The 17,617-nt window shown below is 34.8% G+C and overlaps 2 protein-coding genes across 3 annotated transcripts; both read right to left on the minus strand.

The window, feature by feature from the left end:
• Positions 1-321: 321 nt before the first annotated feature.
• Positions 322-1,083, minus strand: LOC121224144 (calcium-binding protein KRP1). The gene has a single exon (XM_041106870.1). It carries the CDS (start codon positions 778-780, stop codon positions 415-417), a length of 366 nt encoding a protein of 121 aa, XP_040962804.1. The 5' UTR covers positions 781-1,083; the 3' UTR covers positions 322-414.
• Positions 1,084-10,380: 9,297 nt separating this feature from the next.
• On the minus strand, positions 10,381-11,824 carry LOC107946139 (universal stress protein PHOS32). Of its 2 annotated transcripts, none has more exons than XM_016880362.2 (2): positions 10,981-11,824; positions 10,381-10,874 (listed from the first exon to the last, which is right to left on the minus strand). In XM_016880362.2, the coding sequence occupies exons 1-2, from the start codon at positions 11,672-11,674 to the stop codon at positions 10,864-10,866; spliced, it is 705 nt and encodes a 234-aa protein (XP_016735851.1). In that variant the 5' UTR covers positions 11,675-11,824; the 3' UTR covers positions 10,381-10,863. The 2 variants fall into 2 exon arrangements, with proteins under 2 accessions (XP_016735851.1, XP_016735852.1); XM_016880363.2 differs by having other exon boundaries at positions 10,381-10,871; positions 10,981-11,808.
• Between the last annotated feature and the right edge of the window lie 5,793 nt (positions 11,825-17,617).

The following is a 17,617-nucleotide window of genomic DNA, read 5'->3' on the forward strand; positions in this document are numbered from 1 at the left end:
GCTCTTAAATATTTCTCAAGAAAATCAAATATAGATGTTTTGCCATCCCATGGTCTTGAGGGTTGAATTGTAGTTTTATATTGACTCATTTGTGTTGGCATTTGAAACAAAGTGAGCTGTATATTAAAATTGGGTAGGAAAAACGTTGGTTTCTTAAGAAACTAGAACAAGATAAGATCATCACGCCCTGGCCCTGGAAACAGATATGATAACAGTTGGTTCCAAATGATTTGCTCTCTGTTTGATTGGGATTGTATGAAATAAGCTACTGTCTGATTAAATAATCCGAAGGAGAAAATAAATAGGTGGTACTATTTTGTATATGGCAAGGCAATGTATTATTTGACAATAAATGGGAATAGTAAACAAGTCCATGAGTCGTCTAGGAGAAGAATCAAAACAAAACAAAAAATGCTAATAGAAAGCGGAAGAATTGAGGTCGTCTTGAAGAATTTCCTCCAGCAATAACTGGGACTCTTCCATCAAACCAGGGCTTAATCTGAACATCAATACGCAAAATTCCATCTCATTCAGAGCTCCATCACCGTCGGTATCACCCTCTTTCACCATGCTCACAAGCTCGTCGTGTCTCAAATCTTGCAACCCCAGCATTGCGGCATTCCTCTTCAAGCTCTCCACCGTGATCACCCCTTTGTCCTTGTCCATTAACATCTTGAACCCATTACTCAGCTCCCTCATCAGCCCTTCTCCGCCCAGCTTCTCCGCCATCACCGGCAATAAATCCTCGAATTCAGGAGCTGTTTTACCAATCCCTGCCATTAGATCCTTGGATGGATTTTCTATCTTGCTGGATATTCACACTATGATTTCGTGAAAGATAACTCTCGTATTTTGAGTCGCATTGGGTTGTTTTAAGAAAGCAATATATATATATACACACACGATTACGAATCTGAAAAATAGAAAAAGGAGGAAAAGGTTTTTCCCGGAAAGAGGATGGGGATATGTTTTACCAATGTACGACAGCAAAGGAACACGACTTTATTGCGGTCGGCTTTGATTCTTGCACAAGCAGAGCTGAAACAGCCTCTGTTTCGGAGAAGTTGTCTTGTGATTTTTGGATTTTTTTAATGCTTTTGTGTCTGCTTTTGACCTGAGAATTGAGATAGAATCCAACAGGAGAATTAATTTGGATAAAATGTGCTATAAGTCCCTAAACTTTTTTATAAATTTGCAATTTAGTCTTATACTTTTATTCCAAGATTTTAGTCTTTCTATTTTTCAAAGTCAGAATTCAAGTCTAATTGTTAACCTTGTAAACTTTTTTTTGTTATATTTATTGGTGCGATATTTTGAAATATAACAAAAAATAACAATGAGATTTTATTTTTAAATTCAAAAAGTAAAGGACTAAATTTCTTGAAATAAAAAGTAAGTAGACTAAATTAGAAATGTAAGAAGAGTAGAGGGACTTAGTGTAAATTTGAACCAATTAATTTGTATGAAGGGGCAATTATTGTAATTTAGGTCAAAGGTTGTTTTGATATGTGAGTGCACCTACGTTGGATCCTTCTTTCAGGAAACTCTCTTAGCACTTTGGTTTGACTTTGATGAGTTCTGGGGCTTCGATGATAAGTTTGTGCGGATACACGAGGAATTGCTTTTGAAAACTGTTGTGGAAAAGTACTTTTAAGAAGTATTTTTGAAAAGTTTGGTTTAAATTTTGAAGTTTAGCATTACGGTTAAAAAATATTTTTGAGAAATAAAATGTCCATTTTAGACATGTTATTATCAAGTAACAAATATGTATTTAAATAATATTTAAATTAGTTAATATTATTATATTTTAGTAAGAATATAAAAAAATTATTATAACTTGTTAATATTTTAACATATGAAATATAAATTTTAAATATTTTTAAGCAATAAATATTAATTATTTATAAAATTTAATTAGAATATATAAACTATATCTTAAATATTTAAATATAACCAGTAAATATTTGTAATTTGTATTTTAAAAAATATTTTTTATTTTTAATTAATGATTTTAACACATTTGTAATTAAGCACAAAAAAAAGAAAAATACTATGTTATTAGAGGGGTAAAAAAGTAATTAAGTACCAAAAATGCTTTTGGGAGAGGAAAAGCTAAAATTTTTAGCTTCTTTTTTTCAAAAGTGCTTTTGAAAAGTACTTTTAAAAAGTTAAAAATTTCAGCCAAAAATAACTTGTTTTACACAACTTTTTTTCTAAAAGTACTTTTGGAGCCAGAAGTATTTTTTTAAGTAATGAAGAACTAACCCTAATACAATTAAAAGGAAAAAAATAAAGGTATTTTAGATTAAAAGGGATTCAGAGATCATAAGCCTACCCATTCAAGTTTCATTACACAAAATACTGACCATATCTAATATCCATTTAACAAAAACAATAATGGAGGTGAAATATAAAACAGTGACACAACTTTGGGTTGGAGGAGAAGAAAACTCCATTCCATTGATTCTTCCAAAGCAAAGTGTCTTAATTTCCCGATTTGGTCGGTTATGGATTTTTCATACCAACTTACATCAAAACATCAGTTTCTCATAACACGCAAAGTATTAAACAAATTAAACTCCAAACCTTTTATTGGAACCCACTCATTGTTTGAAAAGTCAAAAAGGGTGGGCACCGAAAGTAGAAAGTAAAATTGGTTGGCAAGTTGGGTTAAAAGTTGGCATGGGATAATTGCAATTTTGGTCCCTAATTGTATAGGGACATTGCAAGTTGATCCTTGAACCTCAACTATAAATAGGCCTAACCATTTCTTACTTTCTTCATCCCACACTTGCCATTCTCTACTTAAGGCAATTGTTCTCTCTCCCTATTTGTAAACTTTTACTTGTATTTTTGGAGTGAAATATATTTGGTAGTGCCCGAGGACGTAGGCAAAATTTGCTGAACCTCGTTAAAATTCTAGTGTTCTTTATTTTTGTTCTGCATATTTTGCAAGTGTCATTGTAGTGATTTATTGTGCTATTAAATTACGATAGAGGGATATTCTGGCTAGGAAAGATCTGGTATGTAAGCGATCCTCGTGATCCACCTCTCTTTCCTGGGAATTGAACTTAGTGTGATTTTTCAGTACAATAATTTTACTCTTTCACACGCTTCCGCGCAACAATTGGTACCAGAGCCAGGTTCGTACTTGGGGAATACGACCGTTTACGGTACTATTCACGTATACGGCACTATTCACGTATACGGTACTATTCACGTATACGGCACTATTCACGTATACGGTACTGTTCACGTATACAGTAGTTGGGATTGAGGAGAAAAATGGCAGCAGCATCGTCATCAGCAAGGACTACTGTGACAAATGCAAAATTTGAAGTAGAGAAATTTGACGGTACCAATAATTTTGGTATGTGGCAGTGTGAGATCCTGGATGTCTTATGTCAGCAAGAGCTGGATATAGCCCTTGAAGAAAAACCTGACAAGATGGATGACAAGGAGTGGGCCAAGATCAATAGACAGGCGTGTGGTACAATTCGCCTATGTTTGGCCAAAGAGCAGAAGTACTCCGTCATGAGGGAGACATCAGCGAAGAAGCTGTGGGATACATTAGAAGAAAAGTTTCTAACGAAAAGTCTTGAAAATAGGCTTTATATGAAAAAGAAACTTTTTCGGTTCACGTATGCACCCGGTATGTCGATGAATGACCATGTGAACTCATTCAATAAAATTTTAGCAGACTTGCTAAATTTGGATGAGAAATTTGAAGATGAAGACAAGGCATTATTGTTGTTGAATTCCCTTCCTGATGAATATGATCATCTTACCACCACATTGCTTCATGGGAAAGATTCAATCACATTTGATGCAGTCTGTAGTGCGTTGTATAGATCTGAGACTCGAAAGAAAGATAAAAGAGATCACAGAGATACAACTGCAGAAGTCTTAACAGTAAGAGGTCGTTCACACAGCAGCAAACCTGGTAGAAGGGGTAAGTCCAAAGGGAGACCCGCCAAAGATGAATGTGCCTTTTGTCGTGAGAAAGGGCATTGGAAAAAGAATTGTCCTAAGTTACAAAAGGGCAAGTCTATTTCTAATGCATGTGTAGCGGAGCATGATGAGGAGTCAGACTTTAGCTTGGTTGGCATGGCAATGGCATGTCAAACGGATGAGTGGATATTGGATTCGGGATGTACTTACCATATGTGTCCTAATAAGGACTGGTTTTCTAGTCTTGAAGAACTAGAAGGTGGAGTTGTTTTTATGGGCAATGATAGTGCCTGTAAGACAATGGGTGTAGGTACAATCAAATTGAAGAACCATGACGGCTCAATCCAAGTTCTGACAGATGTTCGCTATGTACCCAGCTTGAAGAAAAATCTCATCTCATTAGGGGCCCTAGAATCTAAAGGGCTCACAATCACTTTGAGAGATGGATTACTAAAGGTAGTAGCTGGGGTATTGACGGTGATGAAAGGCACTAGAAGAAATAACTTGTACTATTTAAATGGAAGTACAGTTATTGGATCAACATCAACAGCTTCTGCGAAAGATGCAGATTCAGAGGCTACCAGGTTATGGCATAGGCGATTGGGACATGCTGGTGAAAAAGCTTTGCAGACTTTGGCGAAGCAAGGCTTGTTGAAAGGTGCAAATTCTTGCAAATTGGAATTCTGTGAACATTGTGTTCTGGGCAAGCAGACGAGGGTAAAATTTGGTTCAGCAATTCACAATACGAAAGGAATTCTGGACTATGTTCACAGTGATGTGTGGGGACCTACCAAAGTGGCTTCTTTGGGAGGTATGCACTATTTTGTCACTTTTCTTGATGATTATTCAAGAAAAGTATGGGTGTATCTAATGAAAAGAAAAAATGAAGTTTTGGATGCATTTCTGAAGTGGAAGAAGATGGTGGAGACTCAGACAGGTCGAAAGGTCAAACGACTTCGATCAGATAATGGTACTGAGTACAAAAATGATCCATTTCTACAAGTATGTCAAGATGAGGGCATTGTGCGACACTTCACTGTTCGAGATACACCACAGCAGAATGGGGTGGCAGAACGCATGAATCGGACTATACTGGAGAAAGTTCGATGTATGTTGTCCAATGCTGGATTGGGCAAGGAATTTTGGGCTGAGGCAGTTACATATGCGTGCCATCTAATTAACCGATTGCCATCAGCTACAATAAATGGAAAAACTCCTATGGAGATGTGGACTGGTAAACCTGCTACTGATTATGATTCTTTACATGTTTTTGGTTCCACTGCATATTATCATGTAAAAGAATCTAAGTTAGACCCAAGAGCAAAGAAAACATTATTCATGGGTATAACTAGTGGTGTAAAAGGATACCGTCTCTGGTGTCCTGATACAAGGAAGATTGTTTTCAGTAGAGATGTAACTTTTGATGAATCAACCATGATGAAGAACGAGGATTCACAAAAGGATGACAAAACCAGTAGTACTTTGCAGCAGGTGGAGTTTGAAAAGGTTAATGATGATCCAGCTAATATTGAAAGAACAAATGATGAAGAAGTTTCGACCCAAGAACTTCTACAACAACAAGATTCAATTGCATATAGGAGGCCAAGAAGAGAGATTCGTAAGCCTGCTCGCTTTGACGATATGATGGCCTATGCACTTCCAATTGCAGATGATGATGTTCCTTCCACTTACACAGAAGCAATAAGTAACTCTGATGGTGTAAAGTGGAAGCAAGCTATGAATGAAGAAATGCAGTCTCTTCATAAAAATAGGACTTGGGAGTTGGTGAGACTGCCCAAGGGAAAGAAGGCAATTGGATGCAAATGGGTATATGCAAAGAAGGAAGGATTTCCTGGTAAAAATGAAATTCGATACAAGGCTAGATTGGTAGCAAAGGGTTACGCTCAGAAAGAAGGAATAGACTACAATGAAGTGTTTTCTCCAGTTGTGAAGCATTCGTCTATTCGAATTTTGCTAGCCTTGGTTGCGCAATACGATCTTGAACTAGTTCAGCTTGATGTGAAGACAGCATTTTTACACGGTGATTTGGAAGAGGAAATCTATATGACTCAGCCTGATGGATTCAATGTTGCTGATAAAGAAAATTGGGTTTGCAAACTGACAAAGTCGCTTTATGGATTGAAACAATCTCCGAGGCAGTGGTACAAGCGATTTGATCAGTTCATGAAAGGGCAAAGGTACACAAGAAGTAAATTTGATCATTGCGTATATTTTCAGAAGCTACAAGAAGGAACTTTCATATACTTGCTCTTATATGTTGATGATATGCTAATAGCATCTAAGAGCAAAGTTGAGATTGAGAGATTGAAGACTCAACTCAATCTCGAGTTTGAGATGAAAGATCTAGGTGAAGCTAAGAAGATTCTTGGCATGGAAATATGTAGAGATAGAGCTCATGGCAGAGTTAGCTTGTCTCAGAAGCAGTATTTGAAGAAAGTACTACAGCAGTTTGGCATGAACGAGCAGACCAAACCTGTAAGTACCCCGTTGGTTTCTCATTTCAAGCTTTCTGCACAACTATCTCCTTCGACGAATACAGAACGAGAATACATGTTGCAAGTTCCGTATTCTAATGCAGTGGGTAGCTTGATGTATGCAATGGTGTGTACAAGACCCGACATTTCACAGGCAGTTAGTATAGTGAGCAGGTATATGCATAATCCTGGAAAAGGACATTGGCAAGCTGTGAAATGGATTCTACGGTATATTCAGAAGACCGTGGATGTTGGATTACTGTTCAAGCAGGATAATACACTTGGTAAAGGTGTTATTGGGTACGTTGATTCTGACTATGCCGGTGATTTGGACAAGCGAAGATCAACCACCGGTTATGTGTTTACACTTGCTGGAGGACCAATAAGTTGGAAGTCTACACTACAGTCTACAGTTGCATTGTCAACCACAGAAGCCGAGTACATGGCTGTAACAGAGGCTGTAAAGGAGGCTATTTGGTTACAAGGTATGGCTAAAACCTTGGGGTTGGTTCAGGAGCATATTAACGTGTATTGTGATAGTCAAAGTGCTATTCATTTAGCAAAGAATCAAGTCTATCATGCACGTACAAAACATATCGACGTACGATTCCATTTTGTGCGGGAAATTATTGAAGAGGGGAAAATTTGTCTTCAGAAGATCAAGACTGCAAATAATCCCGCAGATATGATGACTAAGGTGGTAACAGCAACCAAGTTCGAACATTGTTTGAACTTGATTAATATCCTGCAAGTTTAACAGTTGAAGAAGGCACTATCAAGTATTGTTGTCAAAGGCAGAAAGAATTGTGTGAAGATAAGATTATCCTAATCAAATCTTCAAGGTGAAGATTATTGGAACCCACCCATTGTTTGAAAAGTCAAAAAGGGTGGGCACCGAAAGTAGAAAGTAAAATTGGTTGGCAAGTTGGGTTAAAAGTTGGCATGGGATAATTGCAATTTTGGTCCCTAATTGTATAGGGACATTGCAAGTTGATCCTTGAACCTCAACTATAAATAGGCCTAACCATTTCTTACTTTCTTCATCCCACACTTGCCATTCTCTACTTAAGGCAATTGTTCTCTCTCCCTATTTGTAAACTTTCACTTGTATTTTTGGAGTGAAATATATTTGGTAGTGCCCGAGGACGTAGGCAAAATTTGCTGAACCTCGTTAAAATTCTAGTGTTCTTTATTTTTGTTCAGCATATTTTGCAAGTGTCATTGTAGTGATTTATTGTGCTATTAAATTACGATAGAGGGATATTCTGGCTAGGAAAGATCTGGTATGTAAGCGATCCTCGTGATCCACCTCTCTTTCCTGGGAATTGAACTTAGTGTGATTTTTCAGTACAATAATTTTACTCTTTCACACGCTTCCGCGCAACACCTTTCTTATGATTCATATACTATAAACGCTGTTTACAATTGTCAAAATCCCACACATATAACTATTTTCCTTCCATTGTTTCTTTTCAATATTATCATAGTTACCGGTGCATTGGTGGCTACCATGAATTTACACTTTCAAAGGAGCAGCTCAACTCTAATCAGACTTGGACAAGACACAAAATAAACATACCAAGTCGCTTTCTACCCAGCTTTGTGAAATGAGGAACAAAGAATTGGTACCATGGGCAGCTCTAGCCAACCCCTCAAGTGCTCTCAAAATATCAAAAGTCACAGTATTCATTCAAGTCTTCACACTATTTTCAACTTCATTTTACATCTTGCTACAAACTTTACTCAATGGTGTCCTGGAGTATTCACTCCGGCGCCCCTATAACCATTTTCAATTTTATTCATAAACTGCAAAATCAGTAACGGAACCATTAAGAGATTCAGGGGAGCCATGGCCCCCTTTTAAAATGGTACATTTTTAGTTTAGATTTTTTATAATTTATAAAATTTTAAATTAATAATGATAAAATTTTATTTTGATCTCTAAAAATAATAAGGGTTTGATTTAAAAATTATAAAAATATAACTAATAAAATAATAAAATTATACTTTTACTATTATAAAAATATACCATTTAATACCGATCCTGCTTTTTCTTTTTCTCGATAAGAAGACGTAATTAATGTGATGATGTGTGAACAATTAATCTTCAAAATTAGTCAACAAATTAAAAAAATGGTATTTGTGAATGAGAAGGAAAAAATGACTTGAAAAGCTAGGAAAGTGGTATGAAAGTCCCCTGCGAACTTAAACGTGTATTCGACGCGTATAAAATAAAAATATAACTAAAACTGATGTTGATATTCTGGGTGGAGGCAGCTAAAATTAAATTAATGCTACCACCCTCACCATGTCTCAATTTTCAACACCTTGTTTTCCTAATAAACAAAGTGAACGCACGAATTGCGACACAAATGATGCTGCCCTGCTAATCAACATTACATGATGACCATAATTAATATCACCTGGCTAGCCTAACCTTTCAAACCCAAAATTAATATAAGCAAGTTTCTAATTACAGATATACCTTACTCTTTCATTTGTAATTTCGATGATCTTTTCAAAACTAACTACAAATTAACAAGAAACTTCTCATTTACAACTTATACATGTAGGGGGGTTGTGGGTCTTAGCGCGTAAGCTGCTTTCACTAACACCCTTTTTTGGAAGTCTTTTGTATATCAATAAATATTTTTTTATTTTTTTATCATACTAAATTTAGTCCTTAACTTTTTAAATAAAATTAAGTTTAATAGTAAACCTTTTAAAAAGAGTTGAATTATCTTTTTTTTAACAAAAATATTGACTAAAATATAAAATTTTAAACACGGCAACCAACATGACAATTCATATGTACTTCATATTTTTAATTTTTTTACTATTTTTATAATTTTTAAATTACTTATTAATGTGACACATAAAACAAATAATGCCATGTTAACGTGAAGTACAAATGGGCTACCACGTGAATTGCCACACTAATACGGTTAAAAATAATAATGTTTTAGTTAGCATTTATGTTAAAAACCGAACAAATTTAATTTAAAAAATGCCAAAAAGAACGAGTGATACAAATTTTTTGGCTTCTCAAAATATCTACTAAAACAAGCCTAATAACTAATCTTCTATATTCTGTAAACTAATTAAAAAGTAGATGCTGGCAACGAGTGATAGAATGTTCGTTCTGCCTTTATCTTTGAAAAACAATGGGAGCTGATTAACAGCAGGCTGCAGTCGAGCGGAGTTGGATCAGCAGGCTAGGATATCCACTTGATTGTTAGGCTGAAGGCCAAGTTACCTAAATATACTTAACTCCACTAACAAAGTCTTGAAACTTAAAATAAGTTTGCTTGCACACTTGGTTAAGTTGATTTATCAAATCTATTAGCACCAATTTATATCAAGTATGTTACTAACTTAGTTCTAATTTAACTAAGTAACAAAACATCAACTAAAAAGTAACAAAAACAGCAGCCTATGCTTCATCTGCAGCTTGCATGGCTCGAACTGTCTTAGTCTGCATGTAAGCCATCTTCTAACAATAATAATAAAAAACAATCAAATAATCAAAATTATATACCAACTAATATTGGTTTTCTGTCTATATTGATAGGTATAAATCAGTACAGACCATTATTAAGTTCATTCTTGATTTCAAACTAGATCAATTGTTAGTAAACTCAATCTTAGGTTTAAAATTAATATTTTCTTATGCTATTTAAAACTAATAAAATAGGTTAGAAATTATCTATGGATATTAGTTACTTGAGTTAGACATTAACATAATTACGGCCTAGGGTTGCTCATATAGAAGTTAAATTTTTAAAATGATTATAAAAGGATCAAATCTTCACAAAAATGTCCATTTGAGCTCATTTTGTTGTAAAAATTCGATAAATGTTAACCTACTTAGAATTGAACATATAGCATTAAGATATAACTCAAAAAGAAAAAAAACATGATTTGAAACTTGATATATAATACTTGAAAAGCTTTATTTGAACAATTCTACTACATCTGACATGGGTGATAAAACGTGATATTAGTTGAAATTTGATAAGAGTTAGACCCCAGAGGGAGAGACAGATAACTTTCATAGACTGCAACTACTGTGTCCAATTGTTGGTGCGTTGAGCAAAGATGCCGTCAGCCAGTCTAACATATTATATTATGTATTTTCCTTGGCTTTGTTTATTGTTCTGTTGTGGTACTTGTAAGAGTTTGCTAGGGGAACTCTGTTTGGCGACATACTGCCAAACAAATGACATCCACGTTATCAAAGAAAACTACAAACACGATGCTGATATTATAAGAACTGTTAAGCAACACCACACACAATCCTTGTCACGCTTTGAATCTATTATTTGCTATTGTCTTGGGATATAGATGTAGCCGCGACGACAGACGTTTCCACAAGCTCTAACTCCTATACCTCTCATTGCTTTGCTTTCACCCCATATTATGCATCTGCTAACAAGAAATATGAACCGCAATATTTTTAATGTTGATGCTTTATGAACTTAATTTCAATGAATTTTTACTAAATGAAAATATAAATAAATTCGAAAATCCTAACCATTATGCTCCTCCTCCTCTGCATCTTGATGCTCAACTTCTTCTTCTGGTACTGGCAGCAGGAGCTGAATATCTTCATCAACGATCTTCTTTTTGGTAACCCTCTCAACTCTACCTATTCCGCTCTCATCCTCGTCCGGGTAGCGGACCACTACTACTGGACAAATGCAGTGGTTGACGCAATAATAACTAACGCTTCCTAATCCTAGGCCTAGCCTTCCCCTTGTGCCTCCAAACCCTCTGCTCCCCATGATCACTGCACTCAGCCCTAACCTCTCCACTTCCAAACACAACCTCTCTTTCATGTCATGATCTTTCACTACGTGGATTTTGAACGGAATCTTAGCATCCACTAGTGGCTGAGCCAGCGTGTTTGCTTTCCTTGACGTCAAAATGTTAAACTCCTTGTCGATTTCCTGCTGCGACTCGTTGTTGGAGTCGTTTTCGCACTTATTTTTGGAGTTAGGGGTGATAGAGCCCCAGTCGGCTCCATAAAGGACGGAGGTTGGACGAACGTGGAGGAGTACGACGGCGTCTCCAGCACGAAGGTAGTTCTGAACAGCCCATCTAATGGCGTAAGCGCTCTCGTTGCTTAAGTCGATGGCTATGGCGATGCGACGGTGGGCAGCAGCGGGAAAAGTAGGTTGGATTGGGAGAGAAGGCAAGGGTGGAGGCGGAAGAACGGAAGGATTCATGAGAGGACAGGAGTTTGGCGAACCAGCTATTGCCTTGCCTAAACAAAAGCTGCTCACACAGGGTATCCTTTGAGCATGGATTTAAACGAGGTTACATTACAATTAAATGTTGGATAAGGACCCGTTGTTAGCATTCTTTCGTAGCAGATTGTTTTCCTTAGCATTTCTTATTACCAACCGTTGCTTTCCCATTCTTTAGCAAAAGCAGCTATTTGTTTGTATTTTCAAGACTAAAATTTTTATTAGGATAGAAATAACTTTTATGATTCACATCGTAATATTAATAGATAATTTTAAACCAACAATATTCAAATTGAATACAATAACTTTATAACTACATTAAATACGATGGTTGGGTTTAGGACACGACGAATATCAACTTCGGACGCAAACGGTATGGTCATGAATCCCACGACTTAGCAATCACATCTTTCTAGTTCTACTCCTACTGCTACAATCAATTTGTAGTAACGAAATACTACTACTCTTTCCTTTTTAATATCTTGTTTGTGCTTCTCCTAATGTTTTCAATTAAGTGTTGGAAGCTTCTGTTATTTGGCAATGCTTAAACTAATTACAATATCTCTAGTTTGATGAAGTTCAAGAATATCAACCTGGAAAGTATAATTTGGATTCAAAATGAATCGCTTGCAATCCAGATCTAAATTTGGAAAAAATAAAAAAGAAATTGTCACAAAGTTGCTACCCCAGGGTAGTCAAACTACTCAGATATATGATGGAAGAGATAAAATCATTAGAGAGAAAAATATCTATTTTACTAGCCGGACCAAATTGCATTAACCGGATCTAATTCAAAAAGAAAGTTGATTATTGATTCAAAGATGATTTTTCTTCCCTTACCTAAACCTAATGACTTTTAGGTATAAAAAAGTATTTATAATTAACATTGTCACATTTGATGCCTAAAACTACCTATAATTATCTCATACACTTTTTTTTTTTTACCTTAATTTAACAGCTTATAATCACTCATTCTAAACATATGACAAATTTCCCTAAGGTCACTATATAATACTATTTTGTAATATATCACACATTTTCAATTACCATTCTTATTCATATCTTAATTTATATGCTTTCTCACCCTTAATTCTATTTCTTTGTATCTTATTTATCATGGCATGTCATTGCACCATTCTTTTACAACTTAAAAGTTTATGATTAAATTTTATTTTATCATTTAAATATAGATAATTCATAACATTATAGTTCCTTCAATCTTTTAAGCAATTACTCAATCATCTTATTCCTTATCTAAGACTTATTTTCATTGTGCAAACCATCAAATTGTTTTCTGAAAGGTCGAAAAAAGTGATTAAAGCAGAGAACAGTCGTGCCCAAATCAAACAACAGGAAATTATCCCCCAACCCGAATAACAGGATTACGCCTACCTACACTCAATTTAGCAAGACAGTCCGCTTCATAATTCACAGCCCTAGGAACATATCTAGGAAGTAAGAACCCAAAACCCATCGCCTGGAATCCTGTCCGAAACAAGTTTACATAACTTTGCTGAATTGAATAGGGGCACATTGTGGAGATTTGACCCAGTTGATAGCATTCTGACTATCGGATTCAATCACAAGTTTAAAAGAACCATACCATTTACTAGCAGAGAATATAAAAATAGCCTCCTTTATAGCCAACAACTCTTCAAGAACAGGATTGACTCTAGGGAGTCATTTCGAGATAGATCCCCACCCACACGTCAATCCAGAAGTCGACACCCCTGCCGTCTCCCACATTGAAGAACGTATTATTGCAAAAAATATTATTATAAGAAGAGATTAAATGAGGCTCCACGATCCCTTTCCAAACACTGGACATTGGGCAAGCGAGGTTTGTGACAACCAGACTAAGAGAGGAAAGCACATACCCATACTTAGCTGAAATCACTTCCTGCCGTAGGCAGTTATTCTCAGTACCAAACCTCCATAACCATTTGTTGAGAGGGCCTCTATTCCTTGTATTGAGGTTAGGGATACCCAGGCTTCCGAAAACTTTAAGAACACAAAGATACTCCCATTTAACCCAGTGAATTTTTTTTCTTGTCAATGTCGCAACTCCAGAAAAACTCCATTGTAAGTTTATTAATTGTTGTCGATTGTCACAAGGAGATTAAATAAAGATATAAAAAATAATGCCAATTAATATAAAAACCATGTTTTAAATTTAATGCATTTATCTATCATTTAAACATCACCCTTTGATCAACTAAATTCAATTTCATCACATTATGGACTATGGTATCCAACATTAAACCGTAGGGGCATTGATAGATTTTCCATTAAGTTACTGACAACAGGGGTATGGATACCCCTAATCCAGGTATCAATACCTAAATGTAAAGCAGTCTTAAAGTCATCTCAAAACACTCTAAACCTACAACTTTTCATACTTTAAACATTCTCCACAATCATCAAGTAAATTTTATGCATAAAATGCCATTAATAAGTATTGCAACCAGGCCACTCTACTAGCCATACACTTGTACATTTATACCATATTCAAAGATATCATACTAAACATTTAAATTTACTAAGTCAAGATCATACCATTAGCACACCTCTTTTTCCATTTATTCATTTCCATACCAAGTTATAATTCTCTTATGAATTTTTGTAAATTCTTGCCATTGTAACCTCTAATCATAGATTCCATTACAGTTTACGTTTCGACCTTATTTACGATTTTCCTTACAATCTTATCCGTAACTCATAATAAATATAGGTAGAGTATGACATTGGATACTAAGAATTATCCAACCAACACACCATCATCACATAAATGCTCCAACAATTACACCAATGGCATATAATGTATCAATGGCATATGTTATTTTCTTGTGTTACTGTTTGCTACGTCAAGAAAACGCAATGATCAGTGCTGACTAGTTTTAATGAAGAGGCTTATTTGATTTATTTTTTGTCAATAAAAGTGAACATTTTCAATATAATTTAATTGTGCTTTTAATTTTTTTTTAAAAATCCTCATTATAAAAGTCATGAGAATGTGATATAAAAAAATATGTAAACCGATACATCTATAACTATACATTTAAGGGATAATGTAACTTTTGATCTTTGAACTTAGTAAGTAGGTCCACATTCACCCTTAAATTTTTTTATCCACTTTGATCCCTAAACTTGAAAATCGTTATTCATTTAAGCTCATCCTATTAATGACTGTGAAAAAAAAGGGGGATAATGTGACTTTTGGCCCTTAAATTTGACAAGTATGTCTGCATTGGTCCTTGAACATGACAACTAGATTTACTTTGGTACCTGTACTTTTTTTTTGTGTGTCTATTTTGAACTTGACAACCATGTCCATTTTGATTTCTGGACTTGAAAAATCTAAAAGTTTGTTGATGTTGCACCCTAAGATTATGTCACATCATCACTTAAAAAAAGTAGATGATGATGTAGTATAATCTCAAAGTGTCATATTCAATGTTTTAATAATCAAACAGATGGTTGAACAAATTAGACCACCAGTTCTCGATTCAGCTAGCTCGATCGGTTCGACCATCATACCAATAATAACTAAATAAATAATTAAAAATTCATAAAAAAAACTAAAAATCCAAGTAAAATCAATTTTATCTTTCTTTTTAATTTTTTTAGATTTTTAAGAATTTTTAATTATTTATTTAATTATTGTTGGTCTAATGGTCGAACTGGTTGAATCAGGAACTGGTGGTCTAACCTGGTCAACTATGGGTTTGGTTATTAAAACACTAAATATGACACTCTGAAATTGTACCACATCATCATCTAAAACTTTTTTTAGAGTGCCACATCATTAAACTTTAGATTTTTCAAGTTCAGTAATAAAAATGGACCTAATTGTCAAGTTCAAAATAGACCAAAAAAAAGTATAAGTACCAAAGTGAACTCTAATTGTCAAGTTTAGGGACTAATGTGGACTTATTTTTCAAGTTTAGGTGTCAATACTTATATTATCCTCTTTCTTTTCACAATCATTAATATAATAAGATTAAATGAATAACTATTTTCATTTTCAATACTGGAATAAAGAAAATTTTTAAATCCCTACATACCAAGTTTGACAGGTCAAAAGTTGCGTTACCCATACATTTAACTGTTGAAATGCATGCATAGTTGCATACAGACAGATTATAAGTTTTGCAAGAATTGTTTGGAAACAAGTGTTGACAGTTGAGGACTGCAGCATTTTGAATTAACATTGGAGATAATGACCCAAAGGGACCAAACAAAAACTCCATAAAGAGCCAAAAACAGGTGGGGTGTGTTTCGTTTGAAGTCTGATGAGCATGACATGAGCGGCGTTGGTTTGTACATATGGGGCCGAGGGGTGGGGGTTGCCTTGTCGTTTCTCGTATTAATCATATATCATGTAGTTGTAAGATGTTATTGTATCCTTCTGTCCATTTCCAAGGACATAACTTTGAATACACACCTCTGTTCAATTGATTCGATTAATAAATTTGAATTTAAATATTATTAATATTTGTATTTTTCTTCTATAGCAAATTACGAATATATATAAAACTTTCAAGACTTTGTCACTATTGAAACTTGTTTATGTTCACTTGGTCGTATCTGAAATATATTTTATGTTACATTGGTTACGTGGAAAACTATTTTGTTAGCTAACCTTTGAGGTTTAGCAATTTGTCAACTGAGATATGAAAGTTACAAAACAATGATAATGAAGCTCTAGAAAGGAAACGAAGTTCAACAAGATCACTTTTGGTTAATGTGAGTTTCATCATGCTAATTACAATATGTGTATGTTCAATCTCAATTCGTGTAGGTCATGCATAGGTTTTGTCCCATTGCCTCAATGTTGTTTTCTCACGTTTCATTCAGGTTTACGACTGTCTTGGCCGGCCCTTCGGGATTGGGTTCATAGGATGGTTAGTTAGGTCTTTCAATTATATTAATATGATGTAAACCCCAATCAATCGTGACCTTAACCTGCTTTCATTGGGCTGGGATTTCCTCCAGGCCTATGTTCTCTAGTTTGATGCCCTATGGGGGATGGCATTAATCAATCAATTCAACATGCTTAAAGAATTGACTGTCGTTAGTTGAGGTAATAATGTTGCAAATTTCTCGAAAACCTACTTTTTGGTTAAACACAATGAGTCTTTTAGTGGGGGTGAGAGCAGTTAGAGAAGAGGTGATGCCATGCCAATTATGACTTTGAAGTGAATTTGGTTATCATTTGAAGAGTATTAGGATTGGCTCAGCCTCAGTTAGTATTCAACTCAGCTCAATTGCTTATTCTTCAAACACTCCGAACACATAACTTGTGTGTTATTATTATTATTATTTTACAGTTTCTTCAAGGGAATTGGACAATGAGTTGAGTAACTGGAAAGATGGGGAAGGACATCTCATTATTAGACTGTTTGTTTTGTTTGAGTATTTATTGCAAATTAATTGCTGGCTTTATTATCAACCCCCCAAAACAAAAACAAAAAAATGGTTGCTGGCTTAGGCTTAGCTGTGGAACATAATTTCTTCCCACTAGCTTTAAAGGCCCAACTGAGTCGTGTAACTTGCTGTAAGCCTTTTAACTCCTAAAACCAAAAAATAAAATAATTTTGAAGTTTTGATATTAGTTTTCATATTTTGTAAAACTTGTGAATTTAATTTATATATTTTAGTTACTATAGTTCTTAAATTTTAAAATTCCAGTTCTCGCTAAACAATAATTGTTAAATTTATTAATTTTGTTACTTTCTAAAATCTAATGAGGCAAATATATTATCATATGTGTTATACACTTCCAGCTTGTCATTTCCATGTACTGCTCACTAAAAATTCAATTCATGGATTAATGATTGTCATTTGTGCCAAGACTAAAATTTCAAAATTGGTGAAGTATAAGGACTTAGAATGATCCAATTAGAGAATATAGACTAAATC

Source organism: Gossypium hirsutum, chromosome D12 (assembly GCF_007990345.1).
Source record: "Gossypium hirsutum isolate 1008001.06 chromosome D12, Gossypium_hirsutum_v2.1, whole genome shotgun sequence".
Classification (NCBI taxonomy): Eukaryota; Viridiplantae; Streptophyta; class Magnoliopsida; order Malvales; family Malvaceae; genus Gossypium; species Gossypium hirsutum.